At 43.3% G+C, this 27,280-nt stretch overlaps 1 protein-coding gene across 1 annotated transcript; it reads right to left on the bottom strand.

The window, feature by feature from the left end:
- Positions 1–2,420: 2,420 nt before the first annotated feature.
- Positions 2,421–27,280, bottom strand: tekt3 (tektin 3). The gene is made up of 8 exons (XM_071409544.1): positions 27,152–27,280; positions 22,182–22,800; positions 20,859–20,942; positions 20,677–20,747; positions 17,376–17,519; positions 16,080–16,302; positions 7,604–7,758; positions 2,421–7,473 (listed from the first exon to the last, which is right to left on the bottom strand). Exons 2-8 carry the CDS (start codon positions 22,764–22,766, stop codon positions 7,257–7,259), a joined length of 1,479 nt encoding a protein of 492 aa, XP_071265645.1. The 5' UTR covers positions 22,767–22,800; positions 27,152–27,280; the 3' UTR covers positions 2,421–7,256.

The following is a 27,280-nucleotide window of genomic DNA, read 5'->3' as shown; positions in this document are numbered from 1 at the left end:
GCCATGATAATTACATAAGAGAACTCTCTTGGTAAATAAATGGGTCTTCAGTTTAGCATGAGGTATTCTATATCAGGTGAGCAAAAGCTCAAGATTTACTTCACAATAGAAACGGCGCAACAGTTGTTGTTTATGAAGAGGCACACCCCTCCCCCTTTGGACTTGCCTGAGGCTGCCTTCATTCGATCGTGCCACTGCATGGAGAAACCACTGAGTTCTACGTACATACAGTGGGGAGAACAAGTATTTGATACACTGCCGATTTTGCAGGTTTTCCTACTTACAAAGCATGTAGAGGTCTGTCATTTTTATCATAGGTACACTTCAACTGTGAGAGACGGAATCTAAAACAAAAATCCAGAAAATCACATTGTATGATTTTTAAGTAATTAATTTGCATTTTATTGCATGACATAAGTATTTGATCACCTACCAACCAGTAAGAATTCCGGCTCTCACAGGCCTGTTAGTTTTTCTTTAAGAAGCCCTCCTGTTCTCCACTCATTACCTGTATTAACTGCACCTGTTTGAACTCGTTACCTGTATAAAAGACACCTGTCCACACACTCAATCAAACAGACTCCAACCTCTCCACAATGGCCAAGACCAGAGAGCTGTGTAAGGACATCAGGGATAAATTGTAGACCTGTACAAGGCTGGGATGGGCTACAGGACAATAGCCAAGCAGCTTGGTGAGAAGGCAACAACTGTTGGCACAATTATTAGAAAATGGAAGAAGTTCAAGATGACGGTCAATCACCCTCGGTCTGGGGCTCCATGCAAGATCTCACCTCGTGGGGCATCAATGATCATGAGGAATGTGAGGGATCAGCCCAGAACTACACGGCAGGACCTGGTCAATGACCTGAAGAGAGCTGGGACCACAGTCTCAAAGAAAACCATTAGTAACACACTACGCCGTCATGGATTAAAATCCTGCAGCGCACGCAAGGTCCCCCTGCTCAAGCCAGCGCATGTCCAGGCCCGTCTGAAGTTTGCCAATGACCATCTGGATGATCCAGAGGAGGAATGGGAGAAGGTCATGTGGTCTGATGAGACAAAAATAGAGCTTTTTGCTCTAAACTCCACTCGCCGTGTTTGGAGGAATAGAAGGATGAGTACAACCCCAAGAACACCATCCCAACTGTGAAGCATGGAGGTGGAAACATCATTCTTTGGGGATGCTTTTCTGCAAAGGGGACAGGACGACTGCACCGTATTGAGGGGAGGATGGATGGGGCCATGTATCGCGAGATCTTGACCAACAACCTCCTTCCCTCAGTAAGAGCATTGAAGATGGGTCGTGGCTGGATCTTCCAGCATGACAACGACCCGAAACACACAGCCAGGGCAACTAAGGAGTGGCTCCGTAAGAAGCATCTCAAGGTCCTGGAGTGGCCTAGCCAGTCTCCAGACCTGAACCCAATAGAAAATCTTTGGAGGGAGCTGAAAGTCCGTATTGCCCAGCGACAGCCCCGAAACCTGAAAGATCTGGAGAAGGTCTGTATGGAGGAGTGGGCCAAAATCCCTGCTGCAGTGTGTGCAAACCTGGTCAAGAACTACAGGAAACGTATGATCTCTGTAATTGCAAACAAAGGTTTCTGTACCAAATATTAAGTTCTGCTTTTCTGATGTATCAAATACTTATGTCATGCAATAAAATGCAAATTAATTACTTAAAAATCATACAATGTGATTTTCTGGATTTTTGTTTTAGATTCCGACTCTCACAGTAGAAGTGTACCTATGATAAAAATGACAGACCTCTACGTGCTTTGTAAGTAGGAAAACCTGCAAAATCGGCAGTGTATCAAATACTTGTTCTCCCCACTGTAGAGTCATCCAGCCACGTCTCTGCAAGTCATGTAATATTGCAGTTTTTCAAGTCTCTCTGAAAGGAGACTCTCGAACGAAGCTCATCCATCTTATTCTCTAATGACTGGACATTTGCCAATAGAACGGAATTGAGTGCTGGTCGATTTTCTCTTTGTCAGTCTCATCAGGATGCTGGCTCGTCTACTGCATCTACGCCTGCTGCGTTTTGGCAGCCCATAAAACAAAGGAATGCAATCCGGGATGAACAAGGGAACAGCTGAGTCGGAGTCGGATTTTAAGTCGAAATCGAGGTTAGTTACTGCCGATCTGATGTCCAGAAGTGCTTGGCGTTCATATGAGGTAATAGTATGAACTTTCTGTACAAAAAAGTTAAGATACCAATGAAAGAAAGTCACTAAATAGCAAAGTTGGGTTGGAACTCGTAAGATGTCGCTCTTCTCCATCGGACTTGAGCAAGACTGACAGTCCTTAGTTGAACCTAAGGTTGTCTCGGAGGTTAGAGTGTTGAAGTAGCAGGGTTGGGTCAGGGGTGGAGATGTGTTAATGGTTAGTACAGGCACTCAAAGGAGTTAAATGGAAATCAATATTGTTAATCAAATCAAATTTTATTTGTCACATACACGTGATTAGCAGATGTTATTGCGGGTGTAGCGAAATGCTTGTGTTTCTAGCTCCAACAGTGCAGTCATATCTAACAATTCACAACAATACACACAATACACACAACCTAAAAGTAAAAGAATGAAATTAAGGAATATATACGTAAATATTAGCATGAGCAATGTCGGAGTGGCATAGACTAAATACAGTAGAATAGAATACAGCATGTACAGTGGTTCTTCCTTTAAAAGTTGAGGCGTACTGCAGCACAGCTTGCAGGGTGCCACAGAATTCTATGGCACATTATTTAAGTAAGTGTCAGCCATTGTTGCCAGAATGATGCAATTTACCACAATCTGCCACCATCTACCACAAACGGTCGCTGCATTAGCTCAAAACATTTAAAGGAAGAACCACTGTACATATGAGATGAGTAAAGCAAAAATATGTAAACATTATTAAAGTGACTAGTGTTCCATTATTAAAGTGGCCAGTGATTTCAAGTCTATGTATATGGGGTAGCAGCCTCTTAGGTGCAGGGTTACGTAAGCCGCCTAGTGATGGTGTTTAACAGTCTGATGGCCTTGAGATAGAAGCGGGTTTTCAGTCTCTCGGTCCCAGCTTTGATGCACCTGTACTGACCTCGCCTTCTGGATGGTCGCGGGTTGAACAGGCAGTGGCTCTGGTGGTTGTTGTCCTTGATGATCTTTTTGGCCTTCCTGTGACATTGGGTGCTGTAGGAGTCCTGAAGGGCAGATAGTTTGCCCCCGGTGATGCATTGGGCAGACCGCACCACCCTCTGGAGAGCCCTGCGGTTGCGGGCGGTGCAGTTGCCGTATCAGGCGGTGATACAGCCCAACAGGATGCTCTCAATTGTGCATCTGTAAAAGTTTGTGAGGGTTTTATGTGCCAAGCTAAATTTCTTTGGTCTCCTGAGGTTGAAAAGATGCTGTTGCGCCTTCTTCCCCACACTGTCTGTGTGGGTGGACCATTTCAGATTATCAGTGATGTGTACGCCGAGGAACTTGTAGCTTTCCACCTGCTCCACTGCGGTCCCGTCGATGTGTATAGGGTCATGCTCCTTCTGCTGTTTCCTGAAGTGCACGATCATCTCCTTTGTTTTGTTGACATTGAGTGAGAGGTTATTTTTCTGCCACCACACTCCTAGGGCCTTCACCTCCTCCCTGTAGGCTGTCTCGTCATTGTTGGGAATCAGGCCTACTACTGTTGTGTTGTCTGCAAACGTGATGATTGAGTTGGAGGAGTGCGTGGCCACACAGTTATGGGTGAACAGGGAGTACAGGAGGGGGCTGAGCATGCACCCTTCACCACCAGGGGGCGGCCCTTCAGGAAGTCCAGGACCCAATTGCACAGGGCGGGGTTCAGACCAAGGGCTCCGAGCTTAGTGATGAGCTTGGAGGGTACTATGGTGTTGAATGCTGAGCTATAGTCAATGAACAGCATTCTTACATAGGTATTCCTGTTGTTCAGATGGGATAGGGCAGTGTGCAGTGCGATGGCGATTGCATCGTCTGTGGATCTATTGGGGCGGTAAGCAAATTGAAGTGGGTCTAGGGTGTCAGGTAAAGTAGAGGTGATATGATCCTTAACTAGCCTCTCAAAGGACTTCATGATGACAGAAGTGAGTGCTACAGGGTGGTGCCTTTCTCTGTGTGTTATCGTATGTGTCTGGAAAACTATTACAACAATCCATTACCATCACCGCCCAATGCTGGACTATAAAGACATCAGGAAGAGGAGGAGAAGGAAAGGGGGAGAAGAGGGGGATAGGTATAATCTATACAGGGAGAAGGAGAAGATGGGTGGAGGATGTACTATATACACAGCTCCACCATTGTGTCATATTATTTATATACCACCAGTAAAGGCAATCAAATACTAAATTAAGTTGACAATACAATAAATCTCACTCACTGAATGGTTTAAAAATAATGGTATACCAAGCAGCCTGGAAGTAATAAAAAAACGGCCACCTGTGTCAGTTTCACTTGAACTTTTAGTGTCTTTCCAGGGCCAGAGCTTTCCTTCAAACAGTAGTAAAACCACCACCAGTGAGTGTCAATGGCTCACAAAGGTATCATCCAGGCTAGTTATTGACTCTGACAGATCAGAGGTTGACTAAGTAACCCTCCAGAGGCCTATATATTTGTTCTAGCCTCTCTGCTACAGGAGCTAATCCTGTATGTTTGTTTGGAGATTACTGCCACATCTGCTGCTCGCCCAGAACCACTGTTTGGTTTCCATGGACTGTCAGACCAATAGGGCTGTCCCCTAACCTGAGTCCCAGACCTGTATAATATATTGTCGTGATAATGTTCCACCATAGACTTAGATAGAAAGCACATCATTGTATCTGTCCCATTGTGGCATATGTTAGAGCATGGGCAGCGCCATTGAGGCTATCTACATTTTGGAAGTAGTCCATTTTCTTCTTCTACTACTTATATGAGTTGGCAAACAAACTGAAATGTTATATACTGCCACCTGTAGTGTGTTGTTTGAAAAGGTATAAAGCCAAAGTTAGCGATTTACTGCCACCTGCAGTTATGGAATGTTTACTCACAAGTAAAATTCACTGGTTGATTCCTCCTGATGACCTGGACGAAATGATTTAATCATTCCTTAACCTAAAGGAAGTCACACCCAGTTGACTACTCCAAAATGGTGAAAGTCCTCAATGGCGGTGCTCATGCTAAAACAAGCTTTTGTGCACCAGAGTCCTCTATCATTCTCTATGGCCAAGCCAAGCCCATCTGAGTATTACTGCTCTGGCCTGGTTACTCAGCGTAGGAATCACCAGGCCAGAGCAGTATAGCTCAGATGGGCTTGGCTGGAACCATGCTAGAAAGGAAAATGTGAAAAGCGAAGCCAGAACAGTACAGGTCAGGTCGGTACAATAGCATGGAAAGGATATGCGTTTCCCTATCCCTATGTGGTGCTCATTGCTATAGGATCCAGGAGTTTTCCCTTGTGCAATGCTCTTGACCAGGAAACATTCTGGGCCTTAGTTAGTGTATACAGTACTTCGTCATCGCCCAAGTGTAGCCCACCACTCTTATTTTATACATAAGTGGAGGTTGCTGAGGGGAGGACGGCTCATAATAATGTCTGGAACGGAGCAAATGGAATGGCATCAAAAACATGGAAACCATGTGTTTGGTGTATTTGATACCATTCCACTCATTCTGCTCCGGCCATTACCACAAGCCAAATTAAAGTACCACCAACCTCCTGTGGTATACATGTACAGTGCATTCGGGAGGTATTCAGACCTCTTCCCTTTTTCCACATTGTTACGTTACAGCCTTATTCTAAAATGTATTCAATGTTTTCCTCATCAATCTACACACAATACCCCATAATGACAAAGTGAAAACAGGTTTTCAGAAATTCCTTATTTACATAAGTATTCAGACTATTTGCTAAGAGACTCGACATTGAGCTCAGGTGCATCCTGTTTATATTGATTAACCTTGAGATGGTTCTACAACTTGATTGGAGTCCACCTGTGGTAAATTCAATTTATTGGACATGATTTGGAAAGGCACACACCTGTCTATATAAGGTCCCACAGTTGACAGTGCATGTCAGAGCAAAAACCAAGCCATAAGGTCGAAAGAAATGTCCGTGGAGCTCCGAGACAGGATTTTGTCGAGGCACAGTTCTAGGGAAGGGTACCAAAACATTTCTGCAGTATTGAAGGTCCCCAAGAATACAGTGGCCTCCATCGTTCTTAAATGGAAGAAGTTTGGAACCACCAGGACTCTTCCTAAAGCTGGCCGCCTGGCCAAACTGAGCAATCGGGGGAGAAGGGCCTTTGTCAGGGAGGTGACCAAGAACTCGATGGTCACTCTGACAGCGCTCCAGAGTTCCTCTGTGGAGATGGGAGAACCTTCCAGAAGGACATCCATCTCTTTAGCAATAATCGTGCCTTTATGGTAGAGTGGCCAGATGGGAAGCCACTACTCATTAAAAGGCACGCACACCCCGCTTGGAATTTGCCAAAAGGCACCTAAAGTACTCTCAGACTATGAGAAACAAGATTCTCTAGTCTGGTGAAACCAAGATTGAACTCTTTGACCTGAATGTCAAGCGTCACATCTGAAGTAAACCTGGTGCCGTCCCTACGGTGAAGTATGGTGGTGGCAGCATCATGCTGTGGAGATGTTTTTCAGTGGCAAGGACTGGGAGACTAGTAAAGATAGAGGAAAAGATGAACCGAGCAAAGTACAGAGAGAGCATTGATGAAAACCTGCTCCAGTCCTCAGGACCTCAGAATGGGGCGAAGATTCACTTTCCAACAGGACAACAACCCTAAGCACACAGCCAAGACAATGCAGGAGTGGCTTCGGGACAAGTCTCTGAATGTTCTTGAGTGACCCAGCAAGAGCAGGGACTTGAACCCAATCTAACATCTCTGGAGAGACCTGAAAATAGCTGTGCTGCAACACTCCCCATCCAACCTGATAGAGCTTGAGAGGATCTGCAGAGAAGAATAGGAGAAACTCCCCAAATACAGGTGTGCCAAGTTTGTAGCGTCATACCCAAGAAGATTCAAGGCTGTAGTCGCTGCCAAAGGTGCTTCAACAAAGTACTAAGTAAAGGGTCTGAATACTTTTGTAAATGTGATATTTCAGTTTTTATGTTTGATAAATTCGAAAAAAATCTAAAAATCTGCTTTGTCATTATGGGATATTGTGTGTAGATTGATGAGGGAAAACCCATTTAATCCATTTTAGAATAAGGCTGTAAAAGTCAAGGGGTCTGAATACTTTCCGAATGCACTGTATGTGATGGCTTTAGGTGTATCCCACCAGGCGTGGGGTGCTGGGGAAGCTCTTCCTTATGCCCATGCACTTCTCCTGATCCAGGAACAAGGAGTTAGCCTTGATGGACAGGTCATGCTCCAGGGCAGCCTTGGTCTTCACCAGCTTCTGCAGGGTGTTCTCTGCCTCCATCAGTCTCTCACGCAGCTTGTGGATGGTGTCCTCTATCTCCCTCACTTCTCCCACCAGTCTGGAAATAGAGATAAGGATAGGGACAAGACACACGGAGGAGAAGAGGTAAATGGAGGAGAAGGAAGGGAATGTACGTGTAATACGTCCTCATTTTACAGGCTATAAAATACCCACCACACGAGCCCTACCTGTGGTGTGGGTTGTCCCTGCAGAGCTCCACGTTGGGCCTGCGTGTCCTCTCGTCCAGCCTGGTCTGGGCCACCTTCAGGGGGCATTCCTTGTCCCTCAGAGCCTTCTTCAGGCTCTCTATTAGCATCTCTGTCTGGAAGATTTCCTGGAGGGTCTGCCAGTAGAAACAGGCGAGAGGGATGGTGAGACGATCCAGGGAGTAAGGAAACAGAGGAATGGAGCAGTTCTAGCGGTTGAAATGGCGCTGTAACAACCAGTTTACAACCGGAACTGTCTATAATGCTAAGGACGTCATTGCAACCAGTTTTGCCTGCAGTGTAAGGGTTTGAGGTAAACAGTTCTAGGAAACTCAAAGAACTTGTTTATTTACACCACACAGTTAGGTGATGTGAAATGTATAGTACAGATGCAGGTGTCTGTAAAAGCAAAACTAACACCAAATGTAACTGTAGATCAAATCAGATTAACACTGTACTGTACAGTACTTTCCTCCTTCTCATCCCACCATCACATTATCTTGTAATCCCATTCCCCTGAATCACTCAACCACTCCTCAGAACCATCCCTGACTGACTGACTGGCTGGCTGACTGGCGTTATTAAAGACTGTGTGGCTCACATCATAGCTGCTGTCAATGGATAAACCCAGAGAACAGCTGAGGTGGATAGAGCCCTGCAACATCCAATTAACCCTTCGACAACAATGGGCTCCAGTGTCTATGTCACAATCGTTGTAAGCATACTCGGACCAACGTGCAGCGTGATCTGGGTTCCACATATTATATTTAGTGAAACGCACAAAAAACAATAAAGAATAAACGATACGTGAAGCTCAAGCAGTGCTCACAGGCAACTACACAGAAACAAGATCCCACAAAACACAGTGGGGAAATGGCTGCCTAAATATGATCCCCAATCAGAGAAAACGATGCCTCTGATTGGGAACCATACCAGGCCAACATGGAAATAAACGCACTAGATCACCCACCCTAGTCACACCCCGACCTAACCAAAATAGAGAATTAAAAGGCTCTCTATGGTCAGGGCGTGACAGTCTACTACTCCACTACCAAGGGTATGTATCAGTGGAAAGTGTTGAACACAGGCAATGCAAGATAAATCTATTTTTGGTGTCCTTCTTTTGACAAGACTATTTACCCTAGAAGTAACAAAGTTTGGTGAATTAGTTTGCATGCCTGGGTTCCATAACACGATTACAGTAAAAATAAGGCCTAGACCAGTGAAGAGGGTGATCACGTCACAAAACTCACATGTCTCTGCCCATTAAACGCTGATCTTGTGAGACACAAGTAAAAGGGTCTGAAAGGAGTTTTATTTTTCTCCTCAATGAACAGTAAACGCAATGTGATAGGAATAAAGCGTTGTTCTATTATCATGAAAGATGTCACGTGAAAATGCAATAGACCCTTGAATAGTTTGACAACCCTGGAGAAAAAAATAGCATAGACCAGCATAGGCTGGTGACCAGCCTTCGTTGTGTTTTCGCTAGTGATGGGAAACCGAGGCTGTCTGAAGACTTCGAGGCTTTCACCAAATTGTTCTGAAAAACTGTTCATTACTCAGAGCTTCATTATCTGTTCACAATGCACATGAGTGACATATGCCGTTCAACAATAAATAGCAGCCTATGATTATCAGATAGACATTTTTTCTCTCCACTGTTTTCATCAAAATTCCGTGGCGCAGCGATAAGTTGTTGACTTTCGTAACCTATAATCAGTTGGAATACCAGGTTTACATACATTATGCTTCACTTTTTTGCCTTGAAGTTTACTATTTTTCAAAAACAGAATTTTTGGCATTATTTAGGATGCTTAACACAGAAGCGTATACTATACTAAATAAAACAAATGATTTTAACAACAGTGTGGTTTCACATAAAACTATTTTCAAAATAGTGTGCCTTCAACAGGATTCGATATCATACCCTCATTCCCCTGAGTATTCCATTGTCGACCTGCTAAGCTACTGTACCAGACGGATGAAACTTTTTGTACAAAATCCCAAACTTTTTATAGTCCCGTACCCCTTCAAACATTCAATCTCCAGCTGCGTACCCCCTCTAGCACCAGGGTCACCTCACTCTCAAATTTTGTTTTTTGCCATTATTGTAAGCCTGCCACATTTCTTCATCGAAAATTGTGAATACAATACATTTATTAAACATAAGAATGTGTGTGAATGTTTGTCACAACCCTGCTCGTGGGAAGTGACAAAGAGCTCTTATAGGACCAGGGCACAAATAATAATATAATAATAATCAATCATTTTGCTCTTTATTTAACCATCTTACATATAAAACCTTATTTCTTCATCGAAAATTGTGAATAACTCACCACAGGTTATTGAGAAGGGTGTGCTTGAAAGGATGCACATAACTCTGCAATGTTGGGTTGTATTGGAGAGAGTCTCAGTCTTAAATCATTTTCCACACACAGTCTGTGCCTGTATTTAGTTTTCATGCTAGTGAGGGCCGAGAATCCACTCTCACATAGGTACGTAGTTGCAAAGGGCATCAGTGTCTTAACAGCGCGATTTGCCAAGGCAGGATACTCTGAGCGCAGCCCAATCCAGAAATATGGCAGTGGCTTCTGATTAAATTCAATTTTCACAGAACGCTTGATGCAATTTCGATGAGGCTCTCTTGTTCAGATATCGGTAAGTGAACTAGAAGCAGGACATGAAAGGGATAATGAATCCATTTGTTCGAGTCATCCGTTTCGGGAAAGTACCTGCATAATTGCGCACCCAACTCACTCAGGTGCTTCACTATATCACATTTGACATTGCCCGTAAGATTGAGTTAATATGCACACAAAAAATACAATGATGGAAAGACCTGTGTGTTGTCCTTGTTAATGCAAACAGAGAAGAGCTCCAACTTCTTAATCATAGCCTTAGTTTTGTCCCGCACATTGAATACAGTTGCGGAGAGTCCCTGTAATCCTAGATTCAGATCATTCAGACGAGAAAAAACATCACCCAGATAGGCCAGTCGTGTGAGAAACTCGTCATCATGCAAGCGGTCAGACAAGTGAAAATTATGGTCAGTAAAGAAAACTTTAAGCTTGTCTCTCTATTCAAAAAAACATGTCAATACTTTGCCCCTTGACAAAGCATTACATGGTCGCTGCCCATATCATTGCATAGTGCAGAAAATACACGAGAGTTCAGGGGCCTTGCTTTAACTATTTTCACTGTAGTGTCCAAAACATCTTTCAAGCTGTCAGGCATTCCCTTGGCAGCAAGAGCCTCTCGGTGGATGCTACAGTGTACCCAAGTGGCGTCAGGAGCAACTGCTTGCACGCGCGTTACCACTCCACTATATCTCCCTGTCATGGCTTTTGTGCCATCAGTACAGATACCAAAACATCTTGACCACCAAAATCCATTTGATGTCACAAAGCTGTCCACTACTTTAAAAATAATTGAAGAATTAAGTAATCCACAATAGTATGGGGCTTGCCTGTCCTAGCCAATGAGTAGCTCACCATATAAGACGCTTCTAACCCCTTCTTATTAATGGTATCTGTTGCTTTTATACATGACTTACTACTCGAAAGTCGTCTTAATTCTCTTATTTTTCAAATTGGCATGTTTTGTTTCTAAATGTCTGTGCAAGAGTGAAGGTTTCATCGAGTTGTGAGATAGTACTTTTGCAAATATAACACACTGTGGCCGAGGAAAGGCACTACTCCCAATATAAGTGAACCCCAAATCAATGTAGTTCTCATCATATTTGTGCCTCTTCGATACTGCTGGTATGTGTCTCTATGGATGCGAGCCTTACTTTTTTTGACCATTTATCAATTTTCACACAAACGGAATGAGCAGCAGCTTTGTTTGGCTGCATACTGACCGTTAGTGGAATTGCCGCGAGATGGTAATGGTTAATGTGATTGGGTGTTAATTATTTGACTAGGCTACCTGTATTTGACATTGTGTTGTTAAAAAAACTAAATGGTTTAATTGTATTTTTGGCAGTGAAACGAGGCTATTTAGGCGAGAAAAAAAACTCCCCCAAATGTATAGTCCCTTTGGAAAATATAAATGGACTGTTTGAAAATGTGCAGATTTTTTTTTCCAAAAAAAATACAAAATACGTTTTATTTAAAAAAAATGTGAATCACATTTTTATTTGGCGTACCCCGACGGCATTGCGCGTACCCCTGCGGGGAATATCTGATCTACACTGATTGAAGTGGATTTAACAAGTGACATCAATTCACGGGCAGTGCAAGCATTATTATGTTCGGGAGAAAGTAAATGCAAAACATTATTGCATTCAAATGATTTGTTTACAGGTCCATAGCAATTTGTTATTATTTTTGTGTTTCAGAAACGGTCAGATACAGCAAATGTCATTGAAAAAAACATTCTGTTAACACTGCTAAAGACATTTGATCAAGTTTACCATTTATATATACCTTAGATGTACTGTCTTGGCCTAATTCCAATACTTACAAGTAGACAGCAAATAAGGGTGTTATTGTCACCATAAAAGGTGACAATTCAGGCAGAGTTATAATGCTCCTTCACATTTGCACAGTTTTACATCAGGTTTTTTGTATTTTATTAGGATCCCCATTAGCTGTTGCGAAAGCAGCAGCTACTTTTTCTGGGGTCCACACAAAACATGAAACATTAAGAGATAAGAACAGCTCAAAGACAGAACTACATACATTTGAAAAAGTCTCACATAGCCTACATATCAATACATACACACAACATATATAGGTACATTAGGGGAGAGGCTTTGTGCCGGGATGTGTTGCTTTATGTTAAAAAACAAACAGGTTTGCTGTTCATTTGAGCAATATGAGATGTATGGGAGTTTTACGTGATAATGGCTCTATATAATACTGTACGCTTTCTTGAATTTGTTCTGGATTTGGGGACTGTAAAAAGCCCCCTAGTGGCATGTCTGGTGGGGTAAGTGTGTGTGTCAGAGCTGTGTGTAAGTTGGCTATGCAAACAATTTGGAATTTGAAACACATTCACGTCTTATAAAAAGAACACATTCGCCAAAAGCCACAAAATAGACCTGAATGGATTTCTGCAAATATGTAAACACCACTGGAGTCCTCTTACATGTGGGAACTTACAGTCCTGTTGATCAAACAACCATGAAAAAGCTCTCTCTCCCTCAGTTATGCACATCAATAACAACATGATCAACAACTATTGCTAGCCAGAGCAAGATGAGCAAAAATCTAACGAAGGAACATAAGATAAACCCTCTCAAACTTTTTCTGCTAGTTGACTGTCAAAATTGCACTGATTAACAATGGGGAATTGTAACCTCCTCATCCTTCTGCAGCTTGCCTGCCAATGCATGCTTGTCCCAACCAAGCACCCAAGCTAACTGGCTAAAGTTGGCAAGCTTGTTAGCTAGCTGCTTCCAGACACAAATGAGAGAACACCTCACTCTCCATTTTACTCTCCGATGCAGAGCTGATTATGCTGTTTACATGATATCTAGAGCGTTCTTGACTAACTATTACCTTTCCCCCCCTACATTTACTGCCACCGGTCATATTCAGCAGGTGTTGCATGTTTGTAAATTCATAATTTGTTATGTGCTCTGGCACACTCAAACAAGAGTACTCTGTAATCGTAGTAGATAGCCAAAGTGAATTTGCAATGCAAATATGCTAACTGTATAGCAGTCTTTCAAGTTCTTGCTAGCTAACCAAATGACAACTGCATCTCTAGCTGTGTATAGCCACCGAAAAACAATATGAGGGTAAAAAAAATCAATCACTCACCCACTCCTCGAATGGCATGACATGACTTTCTCCTAGCAGCTAGCTATCAAGCTAATGTTAGGCGCTGTGTTTTTAGCTTGCTACATAAATACTCTAGCCTATTAGCCACGTTATGACTGACTTGTGATCATTGCCCTTGCTAGTTTGAATGTATTGACATTCCCAGCATTAGTTACATTCGTCTGTTTTTGTCCAGAATATTGAGTCATTGAAACTGAAACATTACATCCCGGATGGAGGCACAGTTCCACTTTAAACTTTAGGTCACAGGTTACTTTGTGTGCTAAACTTGAAACTTTTTTTTCAATGGGAAGTAATAGTTGTACATTTCGATTGGGAAATGCTTAACATCATGCTGTGTGTGACTGCTTTCTATTGGCCCTATGCAGTGGTGTAGTGGTGATTTAACATCATGCTGTGTGTGACTGCTTTCTATTGGCCCTATGCAGTAATGTAGTGGTGATTTAACATCATGCTGTGTGTGACTGCTTTCCATCAGCCCTATGCAGTGGTGTAGTGGTGATTTAACATCATGCTGTGTGTGACTGCTTTCTATTGGCCCTATGCAGTGGTGTAGTGGTGATTTAACATCATGCTGTGTGTGACTGCTTTCTATTGGCCCTATGCAGTGGTGTAGTGGTGATTTAACATCATGCTGTGTGTGACTGCTTTCTATTGGCCCTATGCAGTGGTGTAGTGGTGATTTAACATCATGCTGTGTGTGACTGCTTTCCATCAGCCCTATGCAGTGGTGTAGTGGTGATTTAACATCATTCTGTGTGTGACTGCTTTCTATTGGCCCTATGCAGTGGTGTAGTGGTGATTTAACATCATGCTGTGTGTGACTGCTTTCTATCGGCCCTATGCAGTGGTGTAGTGGTGATTTAACATCATGCTGTGTGTGACTGCTTTCCATCAGCCCTATGCAGTGGTGTAGTGGTGATTTAACATCATGCTGTGTGTGACTGCTTTCCCTCGGCCCTATGCAGTGGTGTAGTGGTGATTTAACATCATGCTGTGTGTGACTGCTTTCTATTGGCCCTATGCAGTGGTGTAGTGGTGATTTAACATCATGCTGTGTGTGACTGCTTTCTATTGGCCCTATGCAGTGGTGTAGTGGTGATTTAACATCATGCTGTGTGTGACTGCTTTCTATTGGCCCTATGCAGTGGTGTAGTGGTGATTTAACATCATTCTGTGTGTGACTGCTTTCTATTGGCCCTATGCAGTGGTGTAGTGGTGATTTAACATCATTCTGTGTGTGACTGCTTTCTATTGGCCCTATGCAGTGGTGTAGTGGTGATTTAACATCATGCTGTGTGTGACTGCTTTCTATTGGCCCTATGCAGTGGTGTAGTGGTGATTTAACATCATGCTGTGTGTGATTGTCTTTCCCTCGGCTCTATGCAGTGGTGTAGTGGTGATTTAACATCATGCTGTGTGTGACTGCTTTCCCTCGGCCCTATGCAGTGGTGTAGTGGTGATTTAACATCATGCTGTGTGTGACTGCTTTCTATTGGCCCTATGCAGTGGTGTAGTGGTGATTTAACATCATGCTGTGTGTGACTGCTTTCCCTCGGCCCTATGCAGTGGTGTAGTGGTGATTTAACATCATGCTGTGTGTGACTGCTTTCTATTGGCCCTATGCAGTGGTGTAGTGGTGATTTAACATCATGCTGTGTGTGACTGCTTTCTATTGGCCCTATGCAGTGGTGTAGTGGTGATTTAACATCATGCTGTGTGTGACTGCTTTCTAATGGCCCTATGCAGTGGTGTAGTGGTGATTTAACATAATTCTGTGTGTGACTGCTTTATATTGGCCCTATGCAGTGGTGTAGTGGTGATTTAACATCATTCTGTGTGTGATTGTCTTTCCCTCGGCCCTATGCAGTGGTGTAGTGGTGATTTAACATCATTCTGTGTGTGACTGCTTTCTATTGGCCCTATGCAGTGGTGTAGTGGTGATTTAACATCATTCTGTGTGTGATTGTCTTTCCCTCGGCCCTATGCAGTGGTGTAGTGGTGATTTAACATTATGCTGTGTGTGACTGCTTTCCATCAGCCCTATGCAGTGGTGTAGTGGTGATTTAACATCATGCTGTGTGTGACTGCTTTCCATCAGCCCTATGCAGTGGTGTAGTGAGTGGTGCCGTGAGAAGTGGGTATACTCTAATTTTGCTTAAAGTTCACAAATAGCCCGCCCAGTGAAGGAAAGGCACCCTGTGTGAATAAAAAATCCTATTTTATTTTAAAATTTGTTTTCCTAGACTTTTCCAATTTTCACTCTCAAAATCACACTCTCAAAAAATACAATAATTTGATTGGTCTCGAGTACTACAACACTGCCATGCTGGTCAGACCAGCTTGACCAGCATCTAACCAGCGCTGACCAGCATAGACCAGCATGAACTAGCATGGACCAGCTTGAAATTTATGCTGGTCTAAGCTGCTTTTTCAGCAGGAAAATCAATCAAAGACAGCAGTAAAATTTCAGCAATCATCAACTATGGTATGCAGGCAGTTTACAACTCCTTCCTTACTGTCCCCTGGACCTGATGTTGAAGTACAATGATGCTTAACAAGATACAACCAAACTGCATTTCACTGAGTTGAATGGAACTAAACAAAAAAGGAATTAAACATGAAAGACGAGCTTGATGGTCATTGGTCAGGTAATGGTCAGTCACCTTAGCCAGGTGTGTCTGCAGGCTGTTCTTGGCGTCGGCGGTCTCTGACATGCGGTTGGTGAAGGCCACGTTGACCGTGTTGAAATGTTTCCACATCTCGTTGGACGTGGCGTTCAGCAGGATCTCAATAACATCACGCAGCTTGTGGGAAGCAGCCCGCTCGCTCTGGGAGTGAAGGATGTTGTCATCCGTGAACTTTGACCACGAGTCGGGCAGGGAGAGCCTGGTCAAGTGGGTGAGAAATGACAATGGACACAATGGTCAACGGATTGGGATGCCGTTGGAAGGCAGGCAGGAGATACACTGGGGTGGATGTAGCTAGAGTTGAATTTGGGATTGGTGCTTTATATTCAGAGGAAATGTGAAGCACCTGTGTCAATACAATCTGAATGTGATGACCCCTTCTGCTTTACTTCCATATCCAGTCCCGTACTAGTTTGAATGGGATTAAAGATAATATCATCCAATTTGTGGAAATGCAGTCATTTAAATTTAAAGGTAGAATAAAGGTAGTAAAATGAGGTTGCCATGAGCAGCACTGCAGATATTGAGATGATCGAGATGCAAGACTTCGCTCTCATATAGTCACACACAGTTTCTGTGCATGTGCAGAGAAGGGTGTGATTGCCGCCCGCAACTCGGGGCATTCCTGCATCTGTGGGAACCCCTCTTTATTCTTCTACCGGTCCATTTTTAAGCTAGGACTCTGGTAACTTTACACAGGCGGGAGGCGGGGGCAGATGTAGGTAGCTAGCAATCTAGGACACCAGTAGACAGTATCCTTCGCCCCCATCTGCCGAGCACTGCTTTCAAGGCAGGTCTGTTAATGTTACGGCGAGGGCAGGTGTTCGGCAGGCGGGTGCTAGTTAGCTGGGCCTCCGGTAGTGATGTTATGTTTGATACAGGAGCTCTGAGGCATGTGTCGAAATCACTAAGCAGTGTACTTTGAAGCAGTGTGCCGATGCCTGTATTACTTTATCAGACACATATGATCAGTGATGTCCAAAGCTTAGTTTCATCGAACAACCACCTGATTGGTTTGGTAATGGTTTGGTAGAAGACAAAAAGGCTATGCTACGCATGCGCCTCGGAATCATTTACTTCTACCAGACGCCTTTTATTATGATTTTTAATTGTTTTCATTTTTGAAAGTTTTCGCGCTTGAAGAACATGAAAATGTTTTATAAAGTTCATGGCTGAGGGGGCAGTCCCTTTCACAGCATATACAGTATCTCCCATTTCAATCACAAAGCTGTATAGCATCCACATCTAAAGTAGTGGTTAGGTATGACTTACGATGGGTCCAGTCTCTCGATCCCTCTGTAGTAGTTGATCCCGTCTGATGCATTCCTGAGATGGTGACACCTATTATCTATTCTCTGGGCTGTCACCTTGTCACTGAGGTCTCTCTCCAGTTCATGTTGAGCTGCTCGGTTTGACCTGATGGAAGTAACACACACAGAGGCATAGTAACACTTTAACACTTGACGCTGCGCCGACAGGTGTAATGTTTTATTATGTTATGAGCATATATGAGCCGTTGTAATGTCTTATTATAAGTCTCATCACATTAAATATATTTCTATACCCGGAGAGAGACCTTGTTTTAGCTTACTTTTTCTTGAGTAAGACTATTGGTTAAAATGGCCCCTACACAGCAAATTCTCCAGTGTTAAAAAACAAACAAAACTAACACTGAGAGTGTTAAATCAACACTCTGTGGACCCATATAGATGCTGGAACAGTGTTACATTAACACACTGCTTAGTGTAAAGCATTATTAAAAAATATCCCAGTGCCTTGCCTTTTGAGTAAATTGTACAGTTACCATCCATGACTGTGGTTTGTTAGTGACAGAGACATCAATGTTGCTTTATCAAATTTCAGTCCAACGTACTTCACCAAGTGATATCCTAAGCGAATACGTTATCGTTAAATACATATATTATTTAAATATATTATTTAACACAATATGGCCTCTTTTAGACAGGCAGACCAATTCTGATCTTTTTTTCACTAATTGTTTATTTGACCAATCATATCAGCACTGAAAAATAGCTGATGTGAAAAGATATAATGTGATTGGACAAAATACCAATTAGTGGAAAAACGAATTGAGCTGAAGGTATAAATGCAGCCTAGCATACATATTTCATAAGGCCTTATTTTAAGGGGCTAGTTCTACCCTAATACAGGGGCCTGAAACTAATACACATACACTTTGAACCAAAAATATGCCCGTCATTATCATATTTCCAAGCATGCTCTATTACAGGTTGCTTTTTAGAATTGTTTGTTTCAATATCTACAGTGCATTCGGACCTGACATTTTATCAATTTTAGAATAAGGCTGTAACGTAACAAAATGTGAAAAAGTCAATGGGTCTGAATACTTTCCGAATGCAATGTATGTTTGTGGATGTACATTGATTGATGGATTCATTAATTCATCTTATGTTTTAGGTCACAAGTCCAGGAATGGCTGAAGAATTGCAATATTTACCTGGAGCTAACCCTGCAGATAGCACTACTGGGCAATCTGAAAAGTCATAGTCAATCAATCAATAATATAATAATACTTTTAGCAAACCATTTTATTTTCAATTTACAATCTGTAGAAGCTATGAGAATAGAAAGGTTCAGTACTTTTGTGAAGCATCACAGCTCAGTTGAAAATATATAGGAAATAGAAATCCAATTAGGATGGTGTTAAGAGATGGATGGGAGGGTTGAATGGAGCTGAAGGATGGGACTAATAATAACAAGATAACTAATGTAAAACATACTGTGTCCGTAAAACGTATATAGGTTCAGAACTTTTTTTGAAAGAGCACAGTTTGAAAGATATGGCAAATAGAAAAATGATATATGGGAGAGGTTGAGGGTAGAGGAAGGACAAGAGTAGAAACATAAAATGTGTGTCCATTAAAATAACATCAAATTGATCAGAAATACAGTGTAGACATTGTTAATGTTGTAAATGACTATTGTAGCTGGAAACGGCTGATTTTTTTATGGAATATCTAGATAGGAGTACAGAGGCCCATTATCAGCAACCATCACTCCTGTGTTCCAATGGCACGTTGTGTTAGCTAATCCAAGTTGATCACTTTAAAAGCCTAATTGATCATTAGAAAACCCTTTTGCAATTATGTCAGCACAGCTGAAAACTTTTGTCCTGATTAAAGAAGCAGTACAACTGGCCTTCCTTAGACTAGTTGAGTATCTGAAGCATCAGCATTTGTGGGTTTGATTACAGGCTCAAAATGGCCAGAAACAAAGACCTTTCTTCTGAAACGTGTCAGTCTATTCTTGTTCTGAGAAATGAAGGCTATTCCATGCAAGAAATTACCAAGAAACTGAAGATCTCGTACAATGCTGTGTACTACTCCCTTCACAGAATAGTGCAAACTGTCTCTAACAAGAATAGAAGGAGGAGTGGGAGGCTCCGGTGCACAACTGAGCAAGAGGACACGTACATTAGAGTGTCTAGTTTGAGAAACAGACGCCACACAAGTCCTCAACTGGCAGCTTCATTAAATAGTACCCGGAAAACACCAGTCTCAATGTCAACAGTGAAGAGGCGACTCCGGGATGCTGGCCTTCTAGGCAGAGTTGCAAAGAAAAAGCCGTATCTCAGACTGGTCAATAAAAAGAAAAGATTAAGATGGGCAAAAGAACACAGACACTGGACAGAGGAATTCTGCCTAGAAGGCCAGCATCCCAAAGTTGCCTCTTCACCGTTGATGTTGAGACTGTTGTTTTGCGGGTACTATTTAATGAAGCTGGCAGTTTTTTTTGCAACCCTACCCGCAGGTCACATAATGCTGTCTTACAAAGTTTTGGGTGACTCCTACTGGAAACTAGCCAGAGTTCAGATTCTAATAGTTTTTATTCACCTGCATTCAGGAACATCACGAAGAGACTATTTCATTTACACTGGAACAAACATTTCAGTAACGGATGCAAAAAAATCTAACAAACTGATTGGATTAGTTTTGAAAAATATATGTGATTTATATTTGTGTAGCATAAGAGTAACCAATCAATTATGCACAAACATAGATATTGAAGTAAACAATTCTCAAAATCAACCTGCTATAGAGCATGCTGGGAAATATGATAATGATGGGCATGGTTTTGGTTCAAAGTGATGCGTATGAGTTTCAGGCCCCTGTATTAGGGTAGAACTAGCCCCTTAATATAAGGGCTTATGAAATACATATGGTATTGTGTTAAATAAAAAATAAAAATAACTTATTCACTTAGGATCTCACTTGGTGAAGTCAATAGGACTGAAAATGGATGAATGCAATAACCATGTCACTGTCACTAACAAATATAGTCATGAGTGGTAATACAATTTACTCGAAAGGCAAGGCACTCTGGGAAATAAGGCTTTACACTAAACAGTATGTATTTTAATACGGTTCTGGTGTCTATATGGGTCCACAGACTTAACACAGTCAGTGTTGATTAAACACTCTCTGTGTTAATTTCTCTTTTTTCTACACTGGAGAATTTGCTATGTAGTTTTCAAACAGTGAAGGCCTATTTTACAGTAGTCCTGTGTCATACTCTAGGAGTGTAGACTCACGCTAGTTGAGCGATGGCTTTGTCTAGATGTCTCCTCATCCTCTCCTGGCATGACTTAATGGTCTCCACTTCCTGGTTACATAATGAGCAAAACAGGTATCAGTTCAGGTAATAAGGTTCTGATCATTAGGATAAATAGTCATAAGTCATGCCATGATTGTAATGACATGTCTTTGTTTGTACCCTTATGAGATCTTTCTCCACGTTGTCGTGAACCAGATCAATGGACATTCGCTTCTCTCTGTGATACAGGCATTCTTGGGACACCTGTTGATGGTCACACAATATTAATTCAGTGTCCCGAATGGCACCCTATTCCCCTACATGGTGAACTACTTTTGACCAGGGCCCATCGTGCACTTCTTTTGATTAGAGCCCTATGGGCTCTGGCCCAAAGCAGGCACTATATAGGAAATATATTAGTGCAGTAGTGTAAAGCACAGACAGAGTCTGGTGTGGTAGAAGGATCGTCTTCCAATCTAACTGACAAATTACTCTACATTATCTAACATTAAAAATGTTTTGCTGAAAATTAGGCATTGGTCTGAAGCTGAAGAATAATGGAAATTCACATGTGCACCACAATGCCTACTCCACCCATTCTCTACCCAGATTTTCCAGCACACAGCTCTGACCTGCTAAAGTAGCTATGTTGGTCTGTTGTACTTCAAACAATGTGTAGGCAGGTTTCTTCGAATTCAAACCTTCTCACACAGCCTAATTTATACAATTTACATTAGTGTTCTATAGATCGCCTCTGACCATTCTCAACGTTCTATGTTAGAAATATTGCTCTAGTATTCACTTTTGAACGTGCTAGAGTTTCGACGGGAAAAAGTATCTTGAAACAAAGAGCATTCCTTGGGTGAATATTGTAGAGGAAGACCTGTATCTTCTCCACTTGATTCGAGTAGGTGTGTCCAAACTTTTGACTGGTACTGTATATACAAAAATTATGATTTGATTTGTATGTCTCTCTATACAGTGAGTATACATTCTATTCATAGGTTCCAATTACTTATTAGAGGTCCTCTCGGAAAACTATCTGTTGCTACCTGATCTCCACTACCCTGTGTGGTTCCTTCATGTCACCAGATCTCTAGCCAGATCAAGTTGACGCTACTATACACCCCAAAGCACTTTGGGTTAGGACAAATGACCACCGGTGCTGTTCTGTGGAAGGTTGCCTGGTTGCCCAGCAACCTTAACAGGACACGTGTGACCTAATTTAGAGTATTGTGAATGATGACCCCATCTGCTCTGAAGTGGTGTGAAGAACCAATAACTACTGTCACTTTATCCACCACCATCAGACACAGTAAGACCCTGTGTTGAGTAAGTGACATGCATGGATGATTAAATAGGTGCACTGGAGATGGACTTTGTTATGCTTTATACTGTACAATTTGTACAATCACATTTCTGTGTGAATGCATTGTGTACTGTTGGAGTTACAGGACACTCTTACGTAGAGCTTAGCATGCACACACGCACACACACCATTACCTGCAGAGGCCCCTCGGTCTCCTGCATGGCTCTCTCCAGCCTTCTCTTCACCTCAGTGAGGGCCATGATCTCGCTCACCATGTTGTCTATCTCATGGTTCAACTCTGACCTCCAAAAGCTGATGTCGTTGAGGCGTTCCCCGATGTTCTTACTGGTGGTCTCCTGGGTCCTCCTGGTCAGCTGCTCTTTATCCTGCATCAACCTGATGGTATCCCTCCTCAGCCGCTCAGCACTGTTCCTGGACGACTCCGACTCACGGTAGTTGCTCTGGTTGGACTTGTACCAGTCGTCTGGGGTGTAGCGGGTGATCATGGCTGACCGGTTTGACGGGTAGAACATGGTATTGGCCCGGACCAGGTCGAAGCCTAGGTTCTCCCTCTGGATGGAGGAGAGGGAGGGGATGCCGGCAGCGCTGCCTGTGCGGTAGTAGGCGTTAGTCCTCCAGGGTTGGTTGGCACTGGGGTTCATGGCCAGCACAGGCTGGTTGCTCCGGTAGGAGGACACCATGTTGGAGATGGCTGGGAAGAATTGGCTGGTTTTGGGTCGGGTGTACTCCGCCGTCAGGGTGGATCCCATTAGCTCCATTTGTCGCTCTTCTTCTCAGGGCTCTTCTTTTCTCCTGAAAACATACAATATTGGATCGGTGTATCAGTGTGTTTGCATATCACATGTCATCTGTTATCAATAAGACTGAGAAAGATTGGTATCTGTCTCTTATATTTTCACAAGACCAACACATTCTAATGTCTTCTAGGATTGAAAAAGAGTCGCGATTTAGCCATTTTGTCAATAAATTGATGATTATCTGTCAAACAGTTGAGTCATTCTATCGTCGTTTGCAGTCAACAAATGTTTCACTAAACATGTCATGACTACTGATTTAATTGAGAATCTTTGAAGACAATAAGATACAAAAATCTGAAGTGATGATGCTATACTTGCTCGGCAGTTTCCACAAGTATAGGGAGAAGCAGCCCAATATGGCAACGGGAGTATAGGCAAGTGGGTATGTCGAAAGGAGTGGGTGTATGGAAAGCGAATCAGGTAATTGCGTGACTGATTCGGCTACACAAGGAGCCGATAAGCCGGCGACCAGTTCACCGGTGTTGAATTGACGTGCCTGCCGACCTGCTTCCTACTGGTTATCACCACAGCTAGAACAAGGGGCCAGATGTTTCACTGGATGTATAATTCTGAAGCATACGGTTGGAATTTCCACTCCCCAGCAATACGGTGAGGAGAGGAAGCCCAGTGGCCATCAGTGAGAGAGTATGCAGCGAGATGGAACTGGGCCAACATTCTGCTGATTTTCTCATCAAATAAAAGCATGAGCTCAATACAGTTTTCTGTTGCCAAAACTACAAGCTGTTACGAAAAGAGTGCATTAAGTTTCGTAGACGTGAACCTTTGCGTTGTTTACAAGGAGTGCAAGGGTGAACAGAGTTATTGTGCTCACTCACTTTACAGAGAAGGTGTTCCCCAATGGAAATATGCAAAAACATCCTACAACGCGCCAATAGGATCTCGCTAGCTCATGCTTGGCTCTGACCACCTCCTTGCTTGTTCTGTCCACTTTGCTTAATTTGCTCCCATTGATAACGACACAGATGAACAATCTTGGGTTACTTATAAATATCTTTGGTATCACCATTGTGTCGCTATCTGTTGCTGAAGTGGCAATTTCTTTTCCCTCCCATGATTTTATTTCAAGTAGGATAGCAGCCTACACAAGAAATAACTAAGGTTGATAACCATCTAGATGTCATCTTGATAGATACATACAGTCTACTACTCAATGGGGAGGGCAAGAATGGCAACAACACTGGGACACAGTGCCCTTCGCTCCCGCTTAACAAGCACTACTGACCGGCAGTAGCATGGGAAGTAGCTGCCTACTGTAGTAGTCAGGCTGACAGTCACAGTAAGCACACACATACTGTACAACACATAAGGAAACAGTACACCCATCGTCAGTACTTTTAATGAAAAATAAACAATTGCCAGTTTAATAACCGACAATGTACAATTCTTTGTGTTAAACTAACAGTAAAATTACGACTCAGATTTATTTTAAACTGCAAAACCCTTACGCACCATTGTACATTATATACAAGGGTTGGCTGGCCTTCTCTAGTCAATCGTAGGCTCAGTCACTGGTATACTTTTATTTACAAAGCCCTTTTGGGTTTACAACCATATTATTTAGGCATTTTTATTGTTCAGAAATGTGGTTGGTACTCTCTTCGTTCGCAGGACTTAATCCTGCTAACTGTTCCAAAGGTCCGGACTGAATTTGGTAAAAGGGCTTTTATGTACTCTGCGCCATCGGCTTGGAACGCCTTACAAAATACTTTTAAACTGGAAGAACTTGTCCCAATTGGTGTTTTTAAATCATTGATGAAGGATTTTGAGGCTGATTCCCTGACCTGTCAATGTTTTTAGTTTGCTGTTTTATGATTTTGTATACTCTTGTGAATTCTGTTTTTTTACTAGACTACCTGTAGTTTTTCATGTTGTCTGTCTGTGATTGTGTAATGACTTGGTGCTCCCTATCTTGGTCAGGATGCTCTTGAAAAACAGATTTCAAATCTCAATAAGCCCTTCCAGGTTAAATAAAGGTTAAATAAAATAAATAAATCCTCTGGCTTCAAAACACAAGTTGTAGCTCAATGTACGGTAGTTGAGTGGTAAGAAACGGAAGAAATAAAACACTGCTCAATCAAAACCTTCTAACATATAGCAGAGCGCTTTCCACTCACCCACTCCCTTCCACACGCCCACTACTTTCCTTTCCACTCACCCACTCCCTTCCACACGCCCACTACTTTCCTTTCCACACACCCACTCCCTTCCACACGCCCACTACTTTCCTTTCCACTCACCCACTCCCTTCCACACGCCCACTACTTTCCTTTCCACTCACCCACTCCCTTCCACACGCCCACTACTTTCCTTTCCACACACCCACTCCCTTCCACACGCCCACTACTTTCCTTTCCACTCACCCACTCCCTTCCACACGCCCACTACTTTCCTTTCCACTCACCCACTCCCTTCCACACGCCCACTACTTTCCTTTCCACACACCCACTCCCTTCCACACGCCCACTACTTTCCTTTCCACTCACCCACTCCCTTCCACACGCCCACTACTTTCCTTTCCACTCACCCACTCCCTTCCACACGCCCACTACTTTCCTTTCCCCTCACCCACTCCCTTCCACACGCCCAGTACTTTCCTTTCCACTCACCCACTCCCTTCCACACGCCCACTACTTTCCTTTCCACTCACCCACTCCCTTCTACACGCCCACTACTTTCCTTTCCCCTCACCCACTCCCTTCCACACGCCCACTACTTTCCTTTCCCCTCACCCACTCCCTTCCACACGCCCACTACTTTCCTTTCCACTCACCCACTCCCTTCCACACGCCCACTACTTTCCTTTCCACACACCCACTCCCTTCCACACGCCCACTACTTTCCTTTCCACTCACCCACTCCCTTCCACACGCCCACTACTTTCCTTTCCACTCACCCACTCCCTTCCACACGCCCACTACTTTCCTTTCCACACACCCACTCCCTTCCACACGCCCACTACTTTCCTTTCCACTCACCCACTCCCTTCCACACGCCCACTACTTTCCTTTCCCCTCACCCACTCCCTTCCACACGCCCACTACTTTCCTTTCCCCTCACCCACTCCCTTCCACACGCCCACTACTTTCCTTTCCCCTCACCCACTCCCTTCCACACGCCCACTACTTTCCTTTCCCCTCACCCACTCCCTTCCACACGCCCACTACTTTCCTTTCCACACACCCACTCCCTTCCACACGCCCACTACTTTCCTTTCCACTCACCCACTCCCTTCCACACGCCCACTACTTTCCTTTCCACACACCCACTCCCTTCCACACGCCCACTACTTTCCTTTCCACTCACCCACTCCCTTCCACACGCCCACTACTTTCCTTTCCCCTCACCCACTCCCTTCCACACGCCCACTACTTTCCTTTCCACTCACCCACTCCCTTCCACACGCCCACTACTTTCCTTTCCACACACCCACTCCCTTCCACACGCCCACTACTTTCCTTTCCACTCACCCACTCCCTTCCACACGCCCACTACTTTCCTTTCCCCTCACCCACTCCCTTCCACACGCCCACTACTTTCCTTTCCACTCACCCACTCCCTTCCACACGCCCACTACTTTCCTTTCCACTCACCCACTCCCTTCCACACGCCCAGTACTTTCCTTTCCACTCACCCACTCCCTTCCACACGCCCACTACTTTCCTTTCCCCTCACCCACTCCCTTCCACACGCCCACTACTTTCCTTTCCACTCACCCACTCCCTTCCACACGCCCACTACTTTCCTTTCCCCTCACCCACTCCCTTCCACACGCCCACTACTTTCAGTTCCACTTACCCACTCCTTTCCACACACCCACTACTTTCCTTTCCACTCACCCACTCCCTTCCACACGCCCACTACTTTCCTTTCCACACACCCACTCCCTTCCACACGCCCACTACTTTCAGTTCCACTTACCCACTCCTTTCCACACACCCACTCACCCATACTCCAGTCGCCATATTGGGCTGCTATTCCCATTTCAGTTTCTGGGATGCGATTTGGAAAATTCTAAAGTTAGGCTACTTTCTGCTGCCAGATGTTGACTTGTGCACCTATAATACATTTTAAGATATTTAAAATATTTTAGAATATTCATATATTCTACATTTGCATGAATGTCACACATTTTTGGCATCATTAACATCTCATTGATATATGTAGTAATTGCAAATAATATGAGAAAATTAAATGTCCACCGGAAAAAACGTTAATCGAAAGAAATATCACATGGCCAATTGTCTGCGAAAATAGCCATTTAGTCACAGGTATGTGAGTATCTTTTGTAAATAACAGTAGGCTGAATTGAAATAAAATACACTTACACGTGAATAGACAAAGGTTTCCGCCACATCCAGCGCTAACGGCATACAGGCTCACCTCGACCCGTCCTCACCTAAGAATGAGCTGAAGAATTCAGAAAGGTAATCCAAGATACATTATTGATGGACAAG

The sequence above is a fragment of the Salvelinus alpinus genome, chromosome 7 (genome assembly GCF_045679555.1).
Source record: "Salvelinus alpinus chromosome 7, SLU_Salpinus.1, whole genome shotgun sequence".
NCBI classification, from domain to species: Eukaryota; Metazoa; Chordata; class Actinopteri; order Salmoniformes; family Salmonidae; genus Salvelinus; species Salvelinus alpinus.
Note: the sequence above shows the minus strand (reverse complement) of the source record. Positions and strands in the feature narration are given on the sequence as shown.

Excerpts from the sequence above, each read along its gene's own strand:
- tekt3 (XM_071409544.1), bottom strand. The coding sequence starts at position 22,766 with ATGGAGCTAATGGGATCCACCCTGACGGCGGAGTACACCCGACCCAAA. Across the intron at positions 17,520-20,676 it reads AAAGCCATCGCTCAACTAGC|GTCAAACCGAGCAGCTCAAC; the intron begins GTGAGTCTACAC and ends TACTTCCATCAG. Across the intron at positions 16,303-17,375 it reads ATCGAGAGACTGGACCCATC|GCTCTCCCTGCCCGACTCGT; the intron begins GTAAGTCATACC and ends CCACTTGACCAG.